Source organism: Falco punctatus (genome assembly GCF_963210335.1).
Source record: "Falco punctatus genome assembly, chromosome: 8".
Taxonomy (NCBI): domain Eukaryota; kingdom Metazoa; phylum Chordata; class Aves; order Falconiformes; family Falconidae; genus Falco; species Falco punctatus.
Window position 1 is genome coordinate 65,128,853 of NC_137588.1, and position 17,226 is coordinate 65,146,078.

Genomic DNA, 17,226 nt, shown 5'->3' on the forward strand with positions numbered 1-17,226 from the left:
ACTATGTGTAACTTTATAGGTAAAATATTTTTATTAAACCTCCAGCTAGGTTGTTGTAGCTCTTGCAGGAGCCCCTATGTGCTACAATCCCTCCTGTTCTCGATATTTCAGGGAGGCAAAATTGTGTTGTACACAACCAAGGGACTGTCAGTGTCTGGCAGCTGTCCATACAGTTAGTAAATATTGGCCTTATCTGATATAGCCAGGCCTGAAAAGATATGCTAGAAGCCCAGATTAGATTGCTGACTGCTGCTTTATCAATCGATGTAATAATTTATTTTTAGTTTTGTAAGTCATATCATCTGTTTTCTTTCTCATATTTCACTTTCTATGGCACTGGTACAGAAAATGAGCCCTGTTTAAAAATTAAAGGTGATTGAAAAGTTTCAGTAGAATATGTTTGGCACTGCCATAGTTTCTATGACAGTTAATGAATGCTTCCTTAAAAATGCTTTTGTCAGAAAGTGATAAGGTATAAAGAATTTAATTTTTGTATCTAAATTGGCTGTCTTCAAAACTATGCATAGAAAGATGTTTCCATCTTTTTCTGGTTCTAATCTTTTTAATGGTATGCTCAATTTATATATTCCTTATTTAAAATCATAGGCTCCCGGCCTGTATTTCAATGTTTACACTGAGATTTTTAGTACAAGAAAAGGAGCTACTGCACCTAAAACTTTGGGGAAAATGAGGCAACTTACAGTTGCTTTTGACTGGCCAGAGATTACTGGTTTTAACAGGGGAGGGTTGTTTGGTTGTGAGGTGTTGATTTTATATTTTTTTTAAATGTTGTATTGCATGTGACACTAAAATTTTAATTCCTTTTTCCAAATGGATCAGTAAGCTGGGGGCAGTGGGGGAATGCTGCAACAAACAATGGAAGAAAGTAATATATGTATTGCCTGAAAGGAAGCAAAGCTTTGTAGTCAAAATTATTTGTCTTAATTAGACAGGAAAGCTGTGAGGGAGCAAAGAACCAAGTACAGTTTCTCAAGCCTGAGAATGCCCTCTCGTCCCTGGATTCCATTGAACTCTGAGTGGAGCTGCCAAGGAGCCGTGGGTGCTGTAGCCCCGTGCCCGTGGCAGCGTGCATCGCACAGCAGGCTGGGGTGCCCGGTGGTGCGCTCTGGCAGCCCTGGGGGTGTGCTCTGCACCTCCAAGGGCTACCAGAGGGCATGGAGACCTTGCCTCTGCATACAGAGTAAAGCTGAGATCTGCTGGAAGAGGCAGAGCACCCAAAATGTGCAATGCTTGCGTGGTCGGTATTGAACATCTGCAGCAGCTCCCATTGTGTGGCAGGGGAAGGGTGTCTTCAGCCAGAGGCGCTGGGCATCCCTCAACTCCAAGCAGACGTTGGCTTGGGGTCGTAGCGTGCTTTTCTTCAAAGCATGTGCTGCATCTCAAGCTGTGTGTTGAGAAGGCAGGATTTCTGAAAAGCCTGGTTTGTATTAAGCAAACACCATCATGCTCAGCTTGGTGTAGGCAGAAGTAGATACGAATCCTCAGCTTCCTTAACTGTAAGGTTTCTTTTCCTTCAGACTCGTAGCCATTGGCTTCCATCAGCTGATTTCCTCATCAGAGGAGATGGGGCCATGCAAAGGCCAGCTTCCAGCTTTATGGTATTTGTTCCTAGAGCACTGCTGCACCGAGGGACACAGACGTGCTTTGTAGAAATTAGGATGAATGTGTAATTAAGGATGTATGTTCTTAAGGACATGACATAAAGTAACTGAGTTGAATTACATTCTGCCATTACTTGGATATTGAGTGCTGCATTGTGCAACCTTAGTATTTTATTATAGCTTTCTGCTCTTTAAAGGAAGATCATTTAATTAGAAAACATACAAAAGCCATCACAAGGATCATAAACAGGATTACAGTCTATTGGTAACTGCCACTTTAGCTGACAGACTAGCTAATGATAGCTGTCAGCCACTTGGTAGAGTCATAGAGTAGAAGTGTTGCAGCACTTCACCAATATCTTCTGAACACAAAGGAGCAATGTGATGGATTTCAGTTCTTTTCCAATTTCTGCAAAGAAACGTTCTTTCCTGGGTTGGCTTTTTTCTTCCCTTCTTTCTCAAGGTTGACTCGTTCTACTTCATTCCCGCTTCCAGCCTTTCCTGTTGAAGCCTTCCCACCACCCTTGTTCTGGTAGTCATCTTCTCTTCACCTTCCCTCAGCTATTCCAGCATGTTTGAGCTGTTGCTATGTTCTTGTCTGTTTTTTTTTATTTTTCTGCTCAGCTCTCTGCTCTATTTTAGATACAGGTCACCTTCTCCCCTAGCTCATATCAGATCCTGTTTTCGGGGGGGGGGGGGCTACATGTACCTTGGGCCTTTGTGTGCCTGTACTGTCTTGCGGTTTTTTCCCCCAAATACAAGTAATTTTTGCTTTTCTCTGACCTCTGGTTCCATATTTGTCAAAGTGTGAACTTCATTGACACGTTTATTCTGGTTTGACTTCTATCTCTCTGTATTTGAGTGGTAGGACTCTTGCTCCTTGGCTGCTTTTCTTATCGAACTCTCAGTAAGAGCAAACACAACAGCAAAAGCCCTCTGAGTCGCCAGACGGGCCATTTTTCGATTGCTTCATGGGGATGGGCCATATGGAGGTGACCTGTTCTAAAGTAAAGCCTCTCAGGTGCTGAAGTGCTTTAATTTGGGCTGGAATTTTAAGGTTCTTGTGAATGTTTGAGGACTGTGGTTTGGGTTTTTTTTTTTTGTTTTCTTGGTTTGGGTTTTTTTTTAAAATGTGTGACCAAATCTGATCAGACTTTCTTTAGGAAAGGAAAAGCTAGCCCACTTACAAAGGTTAAGCCCACCCCAGGGAACGTGGATCTTCTGGAGGGTTTAGGAGTAAAGGCACCAAAGTCTTTTAAAAAAAAGTGGTATTCTCTAGCTTCATCTGGAAAGTGTCTGGAACCCAGTTGGACAGAATTTTCTGTGAATATGACTTTTAAGTTAAGCATACAGTATATAAATTGCATTTGAAAATTTTTAAACTTTGTGAAAGTGAACTCAACAAAATGGGCCATGTGACAGGAGGTGCCGAGGCAGCCTTCAGCAGGTAGTCCATCAGGTTAGGGCTGTACAGTTTAAATGTGCTGAATAAGATTACCCTCTGCACTTCGGCACAACCACTGTTGGTTCATCCCTTATGGTTAGAAGCAGCTGGAAGGTGATTACAATAAATTGTTTATTGTTCTAACAATTTTTTTGTTGTTGTTGTTAAAGAACTAACCCTTTATTTGTAGATGGCCTGTATGTTTACATAGGAGAACCATATCCTAAAAATTTAGAATATATATTCTTTTCCTAAAATGCTGGGCTGAAATGATCATTTATTACTGTGAATATGCATCAATATATGACTTAGTTTGCACAGCTTCTTACATGGTAGTATCTCAGTAGAAAAAAATGTAGTGATACTGGAAATTAAGCTCTTGCAGGACTCAATGCAGAGTGTAGGAAATGTGGCAGTAATGAAAACAATGCAGAGTAAGAGTGTGTTTTAAGAGTCAGTTTTAAAGGCTAGGATAATTGTGCAAGAAACTTGGCTTCAGAATCCATACGGCTCTACTTACTTACTGTTTACAAAATTAATTAACTGTTTTAGTCTAGTGAACCATTTCTTGCAGTCAGTTTCTTGCAGTTACAAATGTTATGAATGTTTGCCAGTATCCCATAGATCTCAAATAAAAGTATTTTTATGCTGCACTTTTTTTTTTTTTTTTTTTTTTTTTTTAGCCCTGGAATGAGATCAGATGTAAGCTCTTCTCCATCCACAACCTCAGCAACTACGGGACCACCTCCCAAGCTTTGTCTTGTTTGCTCTGATGAGGCCTCTGGGTGTCATTACGGTGTTCTTACTTGTGGCAGCTGCAAAGTGTTCTTCAAAAGAGCTGTGGAAGGTAAGATTTAAAAATACAAAATCCACATATCATCCACATTCAAATCCAGTAGTCTATTTGATCTTACTGGAACCCATGGTTTTGCTAGAATCCTACTGGAAAATCCCTTCCATTATATCACTCATCTTTTCATAGTAAATAACATTGATAATGGTGTATTATCTGAAGCATAGATTCCATTTACATTTATAAAATGCTCCCATTCACTCACAGTGTAAAAGGATGTATTGTTGTCTTGGCTTTTTGTTTCTTTTCTTTTCATTCATTGTTGTTTCTGTTTATTTGTCCTATTTATATACAGATATTTGTGCATTAGATTTGTGGAGTTTGTGATTTTTAAGTTTAATTAGCTGTTTGGCGTATAAAGCTGTACATGAAACTTGATAAATCTGTTGCCTGCAGGTTATGATCATTTTACAATTTTTCCTATAAGCATTATTGGTTAAATTACATGCATGCCCATGTGTTATTTGCAAGGGTAACTAGGTAATGGGAACGTGTGTGGTTTTGCACTGTAGAGATTCTTCTCTAATCACAGGAAGAAAATAATTCTGGAAAATAGAGATGATGGAACACTAAATGTGAATCTGTGGAGTGTATAGCAGAATAAGTAATCTATGATTTTGGGGCTACATAAGTAGTCATTTTATCATGAACTAGGATGTACCTCAATGTCTGACCCTTTGCAGAGAGATGTGGAAACGTTAGAGTATATTCTCAGTGTCTCTGAAAGGGTAGAGATTCCTCTATTCTAAAATTACATCGTTTTTAGTTACATCCTGACAGGGTTTCCTGTCTCCTACGTTCTTTATGCAGCTTTTACTGGGTATTTTGAAGTGAATCAGACTATCATTTTCTGCTAATGTTTTTGCAAGCTGGGTTTCACTGGAGAAGAGGGAAGGCTGCTTTGACAGCCACCATTCAGTCTTTTCAGAAGAAGCACTTTCTCCCAATTCCCAGCACACTGGATGCAGTAGGGAGCTCCCTGGAAATGCAGAGCTTGTCAGAGGGATTGGAAAGTCAAGTTCTTGCCGCAGTTTTTGCTAGTCGCAAGGGGAAAGGATGTCAGATCTGCGGGAAGCTGAAGCTGTTTCTGAAGTGTAACGAGACAACATGAGCTCAAGTGCAAAGTGCTGAGTTGCTTGGGCTTTGCGTGACTCCCAGCTGGTCCTGCGTTGAGTTATGGTCCCATTTAGAGCCAGGCTCTTTATGTGAAGCAAATAATCATCTGTGCCTTTGATGAAAAAAAGGTCACTGGATGCCTCTCAGAATTATTATTATATGGCAGCTGCAGATACATCATAGCAATGGTTTTGCCTGTCCTCAAGCTTAAACAAATCACGAAAGTTTTGATACATGAAGAAATCAACCCAGTAATTCCTTTAGATCACTGATACAACTTGCCACATCCTACATCAGCTGTATTAATGTTAAAAATGTAAGCAGGCTTGTAGCTGAAAAATTGCAGTATCTTCCCCAAGGTTTACCTCTCTTTTCATTTTTATTGTTCTATAAATTATCCCAACCTCAATCCTTTTGATGAGGTATTGTGGATGTTTTCAGAAGCTCTTCCAGAATCTGTTAGTTCTAGTATTCACTTCAAGGAACAAATAATTTGATTTTTCTCTTTTAGGCATTTTTCTTACTAGGAGCATATGTAAAAAGACTGTTTCTGCAATATCCTTCTTATTAATAGCTGCCAGGCACCTGTTAGTATGCAGATTGAGCTGACTTTGCACATTGGTTTTCCAGCCTGAAACCTTTTTTCTTGTACCTTTGTCTACACGCATGTGTACTGTGATACAAATAGTCACAGAAACTGAAAGTATTAGTATCTAAAAAATCAATATAAAGCGTGTTTCCTTCAGCAAAGAGCAGAACTAGAGGAGAGGAGGAAGCATGAAGGTGGGAAAGCAACTGTATATTTAAACACAGTTCTTGACATAAATCTGCTTTTCTTTGAGAACCCTGGGTGGCCACAGCCATCTTCTAGAATAGAATCATTTAGGTTGGAAATGACCTTTAAGATCACAGAGTCCAACTGTTAACCCAGTGCTGCCAAGCCCACCACTGTACTGTGTCCCTAAGCACTGCATCTACATGTCTGTTAAATCCCCCCAGGGATGACAACTCCACCGCTCCCCTCAGCAGCCTGTTAGAGCTCTTGACAACCCCCTCGGTGAAGAAATTTTTGGTGCTTCAGAGCCCTTGAGGTTCAGTTTCTCCATTTGGAGAACCAACCCCGCTCATCTCTAGTGTGTTACCTCCACCCTGCTGCCAACCTCCTTCTTCGCCACTCTCCCACCTCCTCACCCTGCTTCAGATCCTCACACCTTCCCCCCACTTCACCTCTGCCTCCTGCTGTGATCCAAATTGTTCTTCAGCATTTTTAATTTCATCTTCCAGCATCCTTTGTCTGCAATTTCTAATCTTTCTATATGCTGGTGTGCTCAAATGAGCAAAGACTTGGTTCAGTCTCAGTGCTTCAGAGCCCCAGGCGCCGACTTGAGCTGCAATGCAATGTTGAAGAGTGTCCAACCTCTGTAAAGTGCCCGTCTGCCGTAAATCCCCTTGGAAACATTTCTGTTTGCTCACTACCAGTTTTTACCAATGTATTGTTTGTGAAGTATCATTGGGTTTTGAGCAGCAAAGAACTGAAATGCATGCCTCTGTACAACTGGCACGTCCTCTGGGCAGCAGTCAGAGGTGAAGCAGAAGGTTGACATCAACTTCCCTTCATTCTTCCACAGAATGTTGATGTGACAAGGAGTCTTTAATATAACGTAATACAGAGAAATACTGCAGGTTTCACCTAAAAAAAAGCAATAATAGGTAAACAGTAAATATAAGAAGCCAAATGATAACTTCACGGAGATGAGGCTGTTGGGGGGGGGGGGGGGGGGGAATGGAACAGCTCAGGAAAATCTACACCTGAAGCATATGTACAGACTGAAACCATGGGCTCATTGAACATCTTTGTGAGACAAGAAATTGTAGGCTCTGTTCTATTGCAATGATGACATATATTCATCAGTTTGTGTTTCATGTGTGCATGCATGTATATTTGTTCTATACATACTAGTATGCTAATGGCACACAGAATCATGAATCATGGATTTATTTTCCGAGTTACGTTAAAAACCAGGAGTATACAAGGGACAGTAAGGCTTCCTCTTCTTCAGATGAAAAAGGCAGAGGAGGTTCATTCAGAAAAACCTTCAAGGCTTCCTCAGAATATCAACTTGAAACGCTTCACTGGTGAAGTTTGAATAAAGCCACAGTAATGGACTCTGCATACCTGTAATTTTCACAGCTGACATGAAACCAATTCCTTAACCAAGCTCTTTTTCTGTGAGAAGATTGTTGGACTCCATTGTTAATAAGTCAGTATGTGGAAAATGTTTGTTTCTCGCAACATTATACTACCAGTACTTTGAAAACAGTGTAAAAGCCTAGCTTGCAGCTCTCTGCCCTCTAAAGAAATACATTGTTTGATCCTTGTCTGGGAGAAGGGTATAACTTTCAGTAATACCTTTCTCTAAATAAGTTATATTGATACATGTGTTCATATAATTCAAATAATTAAGAATAGACACTACTCTTCTGTTGCCTTGCACTTAACAGCTAAGAAATAAAGTTATTTTAATTCATGTGGTTCAAGTTGCCATGTTTCTAGGGTCAGTTTTGCTCCAAATCTGTGAATCCATAAAAATGTCAGGGAACTTGGTTTGCCCAGTTCAGGCTTTGTGTTAAACAAGGAGGAGGTTTCACGACTTTCAAAATGATAAGAAGCTGTGCCTGTGTATCTGTAGAAATGTTGCATGTATACTTTATAAATGGCTTTATGGATGTTACTTACATCTCTTACAAAACTAGGAAAATTGGAAATGTGCTGTAGAAGATAGCTTTAATAAATATAAGAGAAAAATAGTTTTTAAAATAGAATTTGCCTGATGTTTACAAATAGAAAATAGAATTTTTACCTAAATTAATTGGCTTTGGTGTCTAAACGTGAGAAATATGTTTTGTCTATAGTTCTATGAAATCATGTGGATACTGATCTTATTTTTGCAAGAGATGAAGTGTGGTAAGCAAAGGTGTTATATAGTCCTTGGATCCTTAACGTTACTGAAAGAATGACTTCATCTGCTACTCTGTAGAGCATACAGTTATTCTATATGTTTTTGTGAATACAGGGCAGCACAACTATCTCTGCGCTGGGAGAAACGACTGCATTATTGACAAAATTCGGAGGAAAAACTGTCCAGCATGCCGTTATCGGAAATGTCTTCAAGCTGGCATGAACCTTGAAGGTAACTTAAAATGTTCAAATCTCCTTTTTATTTTTGAGTCCTAGACCATAAAGGTGTGGCTGCCTATGAACCTGATACAACTATTTGAGCACCACTTTAATATAATAGAAGTAAGTACCGCATTTTATGGTGTGTACGAGCATTTTAATGAAAAGCAAGTTTGGTTTTTTTACACTAAAATTTCTCCTACACTTTTCTGTCCATATTCAGTTGCTCTGTCTCTCAGTATATTCAGCAGAAGTGAGTCATACACACAAAACAGGGTTATTTTTTATTCCTGTCAGCATATATATCTTGTGGCTTTTTTCTTGAATCTGAGATGGCAGAGCTCTAGGAGAACACTTGTAGGGAAGTGTGATGCCTGCCCATTCTAACCCAGGAGGGTGACCTGACACTGAAACCACAGATGAGAGGGAAAGCCCAGAGACAATGATAGGAAGTTGGAGTCAGGCGTACATCTTCAAACTGAAAAGGAATGTATTTTTGTTCATGCTGTGGATTCTTCTTAAATGCCTGTCAGAATCTCTCTAGAAAAGATAGGTTAAATTTAAATGTACCAGTACTTATTTGTTCTGTGCGAAGTCCTAGATGGCTTATGAGAAACTGAAGACCACATCAACTGGAGGTTTAGCAGCAGTTGTAAAATGGCATAAAACATTTTTATTAGTGTCAGCTATGTTTTATGCTTGATATTTCTTCCTTGAGATGTAGAGATTAACACAGTACTTACTAGTGTAGTTATCATGGTGATACTTGTATAATCAAAATTGTCAGATAAAGATGTCAAAAATATATGTCAGACACAAATGCGAGCAGAGTTTCATTTCAGTCAGCAATAATATCCTTTGGTAAAATGTAAGTAGTTAATTAAGTTAGGTAGATGATACACATACTGGAGTCTATGTCAGCACATCCTTTCTCTTCTGCTTCCATCCTCTCTCAGGAGGATGAATCACCAGTTTCTCTGCCCCGCAGGTGGCTCTCCATGCCCCTTCCTTCAGAGCAAAGGGAAAAAAGCTGACTGTCTGAAATGTTACCCCTTGTATGACACGCTTACGAGTACATCCCGTACTTCAGGGTACAGATTTGCAGGGAGGAAGGGATGTTGCCAGTGTTCTGTGTGCAGGATATGGTGGTACATCTCTTAACAGCCAAAGACTACAATAGTAGTGTCTAATATAAACCCGTAAAGTACATGAGGTTGTCAGTGAATGTCTCCCAGTAGCTAGATTCAGCTTTTAGATGTTCCCAGTGGGCTGAACCGTGCACTTAAGAGATAATAGCAGGGTGGGCCACTTGCCCACTCTTGGTGTTCAAGATCAATGGTGCTGGTGTAGCCAGTAGCAAGTAGAGGTAACAGTAAAGCCTAAACACCACAATTTTCATTTTGAAGAGGAAGATGTTTTTTTTCTACTTTTTCTGTCCATAATTGTTTTCAGAAAACATGTATCATAGTCATATATTTATCTATATGAATAAAGCACTTTATTATGTATATTACCCTAATAGTATGCCTTTCCATTCTGGCATCAATTTATGTGGATACTTTTTAAAGTAGACGCCAATACAGGTACCTCAGGCTCTGGGACATGTTATTTGAGTTGCCTTTCTGCACCAAAGAAAATTAAAATTGAACGACGTCTGACACTTGCCACTTTTCCACATGTAGTTTGGAGCCCTTCCAATGATGGTTTGTTTGCTCGAATTTTGGCACAGAAGATCCTAGAGAATAGTGACTTTTTGGAGGATGGATATTATAACATAAGTTGTTGGGAAAACGGGGGGGAGGGTTTTTGTGTCTCAGAAGGGGAAGGAGATCTAGAAACTCGGCAATGCAAAAATGGAAGAACCCAAGGTAGTGTGAAACAGTGAAAAACAACCATGAAAACAACGATTTATTGGACAGTTCTGAACAGATGGTGAATTGGTCATACAGAACTCGTAGGAAAAGTCATCAGATGTATCCTCAGTGCATAAATAGTGGTTATAAGCAAAGCAGTTAATGGATAGCAAGATATCACAATATCCTGCCATGTCAATCTGAAGGCCCCTTTCACTTAGCCTTCCTTGCTGGTAGGCTTCTTCCATGAATCTGTCCAGTCACATTTTGAGTATCTCTAGGTTTCTGATACCTTTAGTGAATTTCACTGTTAGATATTAGGTAGGAGATTAACTTATTTTTAAACAAATAAATGCACACATAAAGTCTACCATGCAGTATTCTGATTCTGGCCTGTGCTTGTGCTGAGACACTTTTGTCTCCTTCTACAAGAGAACGATGTTACTTGATAACTTTCTGTTGTAGGCAGGTTTATCTTCATTCACACCTTCAGCCCTGCTTATCACCCTTTTCTGGAACTTTCTTGTTTCTATTGCATGGGATTTTTTTTGAGTGTAGCAACAGGAAAAATGTATAACTATCAAACTAACAGAGATTTATGCAGTAGAATAATGGTATTTTCTATTACAGCCTTTATTTCCTTGAATTCTCGTTTCCACTGTCATCGTTAATTGACCCTAGGCTTTCCTTGGCAGCCTTTCTCTGTCTGATGTGTTTGAAGAAAAGATTTATTGTTCGGGTTTATGCCTGTAAAAAGTCATCTCATAACTTTTTTGGCCTTTCATACTGTATTTTATATTTAAACTGTTGGCAATTTGTGAGGTTTTTTCTCCCATCTTCATTTTGAATTTTTTTCAGTTTTTTGAAGGATCTCTTCCTCTTTCTAACAGTATTCATTGCCCTCCTCTGTAATTCCCATGGGTTTTGCCATGATAAATCCTATTTTAGAAGTCAGGTGGATGGTCTCGTGTCTGTCTGGCAGCGTGTGGCCCTGAGCAGTGGCTGGGGTGCTGCGCCCCCCCGGGACAGTGAGTGGGCCATCTTGCCCACCGCGGGATGGGAAGCCTTTGCAGCTCCCTGGATGCCAGACTGCAGGGGCATGCATTTGGTTTGGTTGTTCATTTGTTGGGGTTTTTTGGGTGGGGTTGTTTTGATTGGTTGGGGTTTTTTTTTTTTTTTTTTTTTTTGGGGGGGGGGAGCTGTTCGCAGAAAATCTTGGATGCTTTTATTTCCATGCAGAATTTATCTGCGTGGTTTATCTTCTTTTCCCTGCCGAGTTATCTGCGTGGTTTATCTTCTGTGACTTGCCCTGAGGAGCTGTTTTTAAATTTGTGGTATTTTTCTATTTGAAAATAAATCGTGAAGAAATACATTATCTCAACCTTTTTTTGTCAGTTACGACTATATATCTAAGTCGGGTCTAGTAGCATAGCCTAATAAAAATTCTTGCATAATACTTTGTCTTATCAGATCTGTTTCTTTTGATTATGATTATACCAGACTTTCTGGACTGGAAATGCTCTATACCAAGTGTCTGCATTAAGCTGAAGGCATGTGCATGTAAATTTAAGTCAGAGCAGTTTGTTTGCTTTTGAGAACAAGGATAATGGGGCAGAAAATGCCAGAATGTTGAAAGGATTTTGGAGCAGCCATTTCAAAACAGATGAGAACAACAAGAAGCTCTTTGCCCCAAGGAAATAACTGTTGCTGTTCCCCCATGACAGTCTTGGCAGATGTGGCCTGTGTATAAGCCTTTGGGAAAGTGCAATTTGTACAAGGTCCACAGAGGGTTTCTTATCTTTAGCAGTTAGTTTCTGAAGTCTCTGTCCCAGTCAGTGGGAGAAACGGGGTCAGGAGGGGAATTTTCTATGTTGTTAAGCTACAGTTGGCGCATTTCTGATGATTAGAGATTCTGAATAGGTCAATAGAAACTCAGCGTGTGAAACCATATTACATGATGCTTTTATGTGCTAGTGATTTATCTCTGAAGTTGCAGAACAGAAAACAATTAAATTAGTTGAGACACAGGAAAAGAACGGGGTTTCATTTTGGTCTCTGTTAAATAGTGCGCTCGGTGTAGCAGACTGCATCCAGGAGAGCTGAAAGCCAAGTAGAAGACTCCACTATTGACAATATGCTTATAAAATTGTTGCTCCAACTTTTTTTAGTTTACAGTTAACATCTCTGTGTGATGTTTTATTTATTTGGCAAATGAGTTTTAGGGTTTAATTACACAGCAATTATTTATATGCAAGAGGGTTGGCAAGAGAAAAATCTCCTCTGGCAGTATTTTCCAAAAAATATTTTCCCTGGCTCAAGAGATTGAGGAATTTATTACCCGTTAAATACTGGGGGTGGGTGTCCCTTTCTTCTGCACTGTTTGTATACTTAGTATCTTAAGGAACTTACAAAGTGCACAGTTCTGAAAATATTTATGAACAGGTGTCATGCTGTCACATGGAGTTTCACTGAAATGTAATTGCATGTAATAGAAATCATAGGATCAGGCCTTGTAACATACCTGTAGGTGTTATCTAACATTTTGAAACATTAACATGAATGTGACTTTCACTAAAACGTAAACTAAACTGATTTTCACAGGAAGCATGGTTAGAATTAGTGTGACATTATTTGCAGTTTTATGAAAAAAATGCTTTAAAATTTTCAGTTGCCTGATCTACAACTACAGGAAAACGTCAGCAGCATTTCCTTTGTTACGTTTTTATTGCTGTGCGGTCACTTTCCATTATCTAACCTGTGACTTACCAAAACTTTCCCAGCTCGAAAAACAAAGAAGAAGATAAAAGGAATTCAGCAGACTAACGTAACAGGAACACGGGATGTTTCTGAAACTCCTGGAAACAAGAGCATCGTTCCTGCGTCCCTGCCGCAGCTGACCCCGACCCTGGTTTCCCTGCTGGAGGTGATTGAGCCGGAGGTGCTGTACTCGGGCTACGACAGCACGCTGCCTGACTCCAGCTGGAGGATACTGTCAACACTCAACATGTTGGGAGGCCGGCAAGTAGTAGCTGCAGTGAAGTGGGCAAAGGCGATACCAGGTAACAGGCAAATACATTAATTACAAAGTGTAGTCTTTTTATTGTGCTTAAAATCTGCCTTTTGTATTTGGTCTCCTTCAGAGCCTTTGCAGATGAAGTTTTAGTAATGTTTGGGCTTACTCATGTCTCACTGGAGTGGAAAAGCAGGAAAAAATACAGATGCAAAAATGTATTTACTACAATTACAAGTTAGGTCATTTTCCATGAACCCTTGGACCACTGAGTGTTAAAATTTATATTAAAATGGAGATTTGGCTTTAGAAGTAATACAGACAACTATTTTTATGAGCTCTAGCTCCACCTCTTAAATAATTACTTCTTGAATACTTCCAGCAATGAGGTTCTCCTGACTTTTACAGACTGGTACTGCTGTAATGGCTTGTCTGGGCCTGCATTTGTGTACGGTTCTTTTTTTACTACCCCTCACCACATCTGTAGGTTTTTCCTGGCTGGGAATAGACATTTGAGTGTCCAGTTTCAGCATGGAAGTCAAGGTGTTCATTTTCTCTCAAGCACTGTAGCTACGCGATTATAAACTGCCTGTCACCTGGGGAATGTGGAAGGTTTGGTGCTATCTTGGCTCCCTCCTGAAGACACAGTTAGCAGCTGCCTTACTGAAGAAGTGATGTCAGATCTCCCGCCTCGGACATAACACATAGCATCCCATAGCGTGTCTCTGGGGAGAGGCCAGGGCCAAAAGTAAAGCTGTAGATCTGTTTATTCCTGGCAGAGAAAAGGCTGGCGTTTTCCTCCCTTTCACTTTTACTCAGTTCCATCGACTACCTGATTGCACAAACCCTAGCAAAAAGACCTCCATCATGCGTACGTGGCCCAATAATAACACCACAGAATAAATCTGCCAAAAAAAAAAGAAAAAGTCTGAGAATTAAATTTATGAGTCGTAGTGGTGCCTCTTTTGAGTCAGGGGAAATAAATTAACAGTGGAAAAGAAAGGCTGGTAAACTCAAATATGTGACCAGTAGAGATGTGAATAAAGACACTTGAATGTCTGAGGGCTATTCTGCAATAGTGAATTAAGCTGAATTAGCTAAGATCTACATTAGAAGTTCACATGCACACACTTTCTTCTGGGACAGATCTTTAGGAGACCATCTGGTATTCACCAACACAGATTTAGGTACCCTTTTTGTAAAACAGTTGTGTGTTCGTAATCTCTTCTGAAAAGTTTCCCTAATTAGACAAAGCCTTCAGGTGAGGACATATGCTCTTAAGGAAAATGCCAATCTTCTCTTTAACAATGACATCAATAGGAGCTATTCTTATCACTTTTTATCTTGTTTGTTTGTTTGCTAAGATAGTTCTTCATGAGTGTTTAATTTGCATATACTGCTCCTGGTTGTATGCTGTCAGACATACTAACAGTAAACCAGCATTGGTTGCCAAACCCTGTAGTTGGGGTTCCAGAATTTCTTGAGAAGTGTTTGAGCAAAGATTTGACCCAGTAAGTTTTAAATAACTTTGAAACACTTTGGTTGTATTTTAGAAGTGGTAAATGGCAGTTACTGCTGTCTCCAAAGCCAGAAGCTTTTTCTGAAGTTGTTAGACATACCAGGGTTTCATTATTTATTAATCTGAATGCTGTCTGTTTGCACATTGTCAGGAACCAGCAGTTACGAGCTCTTCAGATGTCAGATGCTTAATAAAATTAAATAAAATCAACTTGAATTCAGACCTTAATAATGATTCAATATGGCACAGTACTTAGATTCTGCCAACATTTAGCAGCAAATAGGAAGTAGTGTTGCTAATGAAAAGCTGCCAACATTTTAAGACTATTGGAGGGACCAATTTTCAGATTTTACACATTTCCTCATTGTTTAATTGGCTCTGTTCATGCTACGTATTCTTATAAGATTAGAAGCAGTTAATGATGGTGAGTAATGCAATACATATTTTGTTAAGGTCAGTGTACAACTGTTGTTGAATAAGAACAAAATTTGACATTAAACCATTTATTGTCTAGTGGACTGCCCTCACAAAAGGTAAAAAATACTGTTATTTTTGGAAGCTAGCCGAACGAATTATAGTGTATCTTTATTAAATATAATTGTTGTCTTCTGTAACCTATGTAACTGACCATCAGTTCCAGATTAAGTGCACACATTTTGATTATTTTTATTTTATTTTTATTTTAATATTAACATCCCTTTTTACTACCTGTAGTACCTATTAAGACTTAGCCATCTGGTGTTCTGTCCGTCCAGAATGTAACTAATACCATGATTGTCAGAGCCCAGGGCTTTCGGGGTGCATGTACTTTTGTAGATTGGGTACTGAGAATTTATTTTGAACTGTATATATCTTAAGTGTGACTATAATGCATAATGAAGAGTTCAGGAGTTACTCTTTCTGTTGCTTTCTTTTGCTGTTTTTCAGTGTTATGTATGTTTTGTATGGTTGACAGTTACACATTCAAACCAGATCAAGATTGAGTTATACTGGAGCTTTCTATTCCAACCTTTCAAGATTCATACGTAGTCATATTGTCCAGAAAACGTAACTGGAGTCCTGTGGTTATGAACACTGAATTTCTACATATGTGAAATTTTACATAGGCAAAGGATTGCTTGATAGTATACTAAGTATTTGAATGTAACTTTAGTAGCTGGAAAATAGCATTGAAATTCTGCCCCCCTTTTAAAGTGCATTTCTTTGTCCAGCAAGAACTTTCTCATAAGATATGTCTTACTGTTGTAATTTCTTTTCTTCTTTCACCAAAAATCTAGTCTAAAATACTGACTGAATCAGGTGACTGTAAAATTGCAAGAAATTTTGTTATTTCAGGTACAGTCATCACAGTAACAGAAATTTTTATGAAGTACACTTGTAAAAGTGATAATCTGCATTGATAATGCAGAAGTTGGACTTTTGATAACCATGGTCCTTTTCCAAGTTATGGGTGGTTTTTGTCTTTTGTTTGCCACTGATACTGTCACAGCTCAATTTTATTTTTTTCCCAGGTTTCCGAAATTTACATCTGGATGACCAAATGACCCTTCTGCAGTACTCGTGGATGTTCCTAATGGCTTTCGCGTTAGGATGGAGATCATATAAACAATCCAATGGAAATCTCCTGTGCTTTGCACCAGATCTCGTTATTAATGAGTAAGTAAGACATTGGTCATTTTCATAGTTTCTTAAGGTGATACTAGGCTCCATGCAGTATTTCTGGGGTTTGCGCTTGAGGTGAATCTCTGGGTAGCAAATTCTTGGAACAGATCACAAATCAGTCTGGCATTTGCAACTTGTTTTTCTTTTAGGAGATTGCTTAGTGTTTTTAAGTCAAATGAAAGAAAGGTATTTTTGCTATTAAGTGTATTTATATCCAGAAGTTTTTGTGGGAGATGTTTGTATTGAAATGTTCCATATTGTGACTGTTCCTGCAGCATTCATTATAATCCTTCATTTTATCAGAGCCGACACAGTTGAAGCTAAAAATATATCTGGGACGGAGAGAAAAGTTTGGCAAATTGCGTAATGTTCTGGATGGTTATTGTGTAAAAGTGATAGTACGGTCCTACCAGTTTCATGGAATTCTCGATCAGTTAAACATTTATATCTGAGCCTGATTAAAATCTGGCTAAAAAGACAAAGCTAAAAATGGCAAAAAATATTTGATTTGTATTAATTTGTTGAACTTTGTTATCACCTTTCAAGGAAAGTTGAATTTGCTAGAATATTTGGACATCTTTTTTCTTGTACCGTGTATCGTTTTTCCTTGTATTTTTCAAACTTGTGTTGTGCAGTAATTCTGTATTGTAGAGGAGTGAGAGAGGGAATTTGGGATTGTCAAGGTGATGGGCAGAAGCCTTAGTTTGACATGCAGAAGGAAAAAACGTTTTGCACAGAAATATGCATAGTTCAAAGGTGTAGTAGCAGATCAGGTTAGGTTATCCCTTTCTGCCTCCAGTCTGGAGAGCAAACCCTCCATCTCAACCTTCTCCCATGGGGATGTATTTGGGAATTGGTCCCGATGGGCTGTCATGCTTGCCTGCCTTTGAAGCCATTTCAGCAGCTGTGTCCTTCAGTGCATATATTAAAAAGCTGCTTCTTCAAGCAGGTGGAAGAGTTGTCTGTGTA

At 39.1% G+C, this 17,226-nt stretch overlaps 1 protein-coding gene across 3 annotated transcripts in view; it reads left to right on the plus strand.

The window, feature by feature from the left end:
- The window catches only part of NR3C1 (nuclear receptor subfamily 3 group C member 1), a 70,286-nt gene that overhangs the window by 39,292 nt on the left and 13,768 nt on the right, over positions 1 to 17,226 (plus strand). For all 3 annotated transcript variants that reach the window (XR_013929868.1, XM_080398170.1, XM_080398169.1), the window contains exons 3-6: positions 3,750 to 3,913; positions 8,110 to 8,226; positions 12,847 to 13,125; positions 16,107 to 16,251. Coding sequence is in view for 2 of the 3 variants with exons in the window: in XM_080398170.1 (XP_080254296.1) it covers positions 3,750 to 3,913; positions 8,110 to 8,226; positions 12,847 to 13,125; positions 16,107 to 16,251 (705 nt within the window). In the remaining variant the exon portion in view is untranslated. The remainder of the gene's footprint in view (positions 1 to 3,749; positions 3,914 to 8,109; positions 8,227 to 12,846; positions 13,126 to 16,106; positions 16,252 to 17,226) is intronic.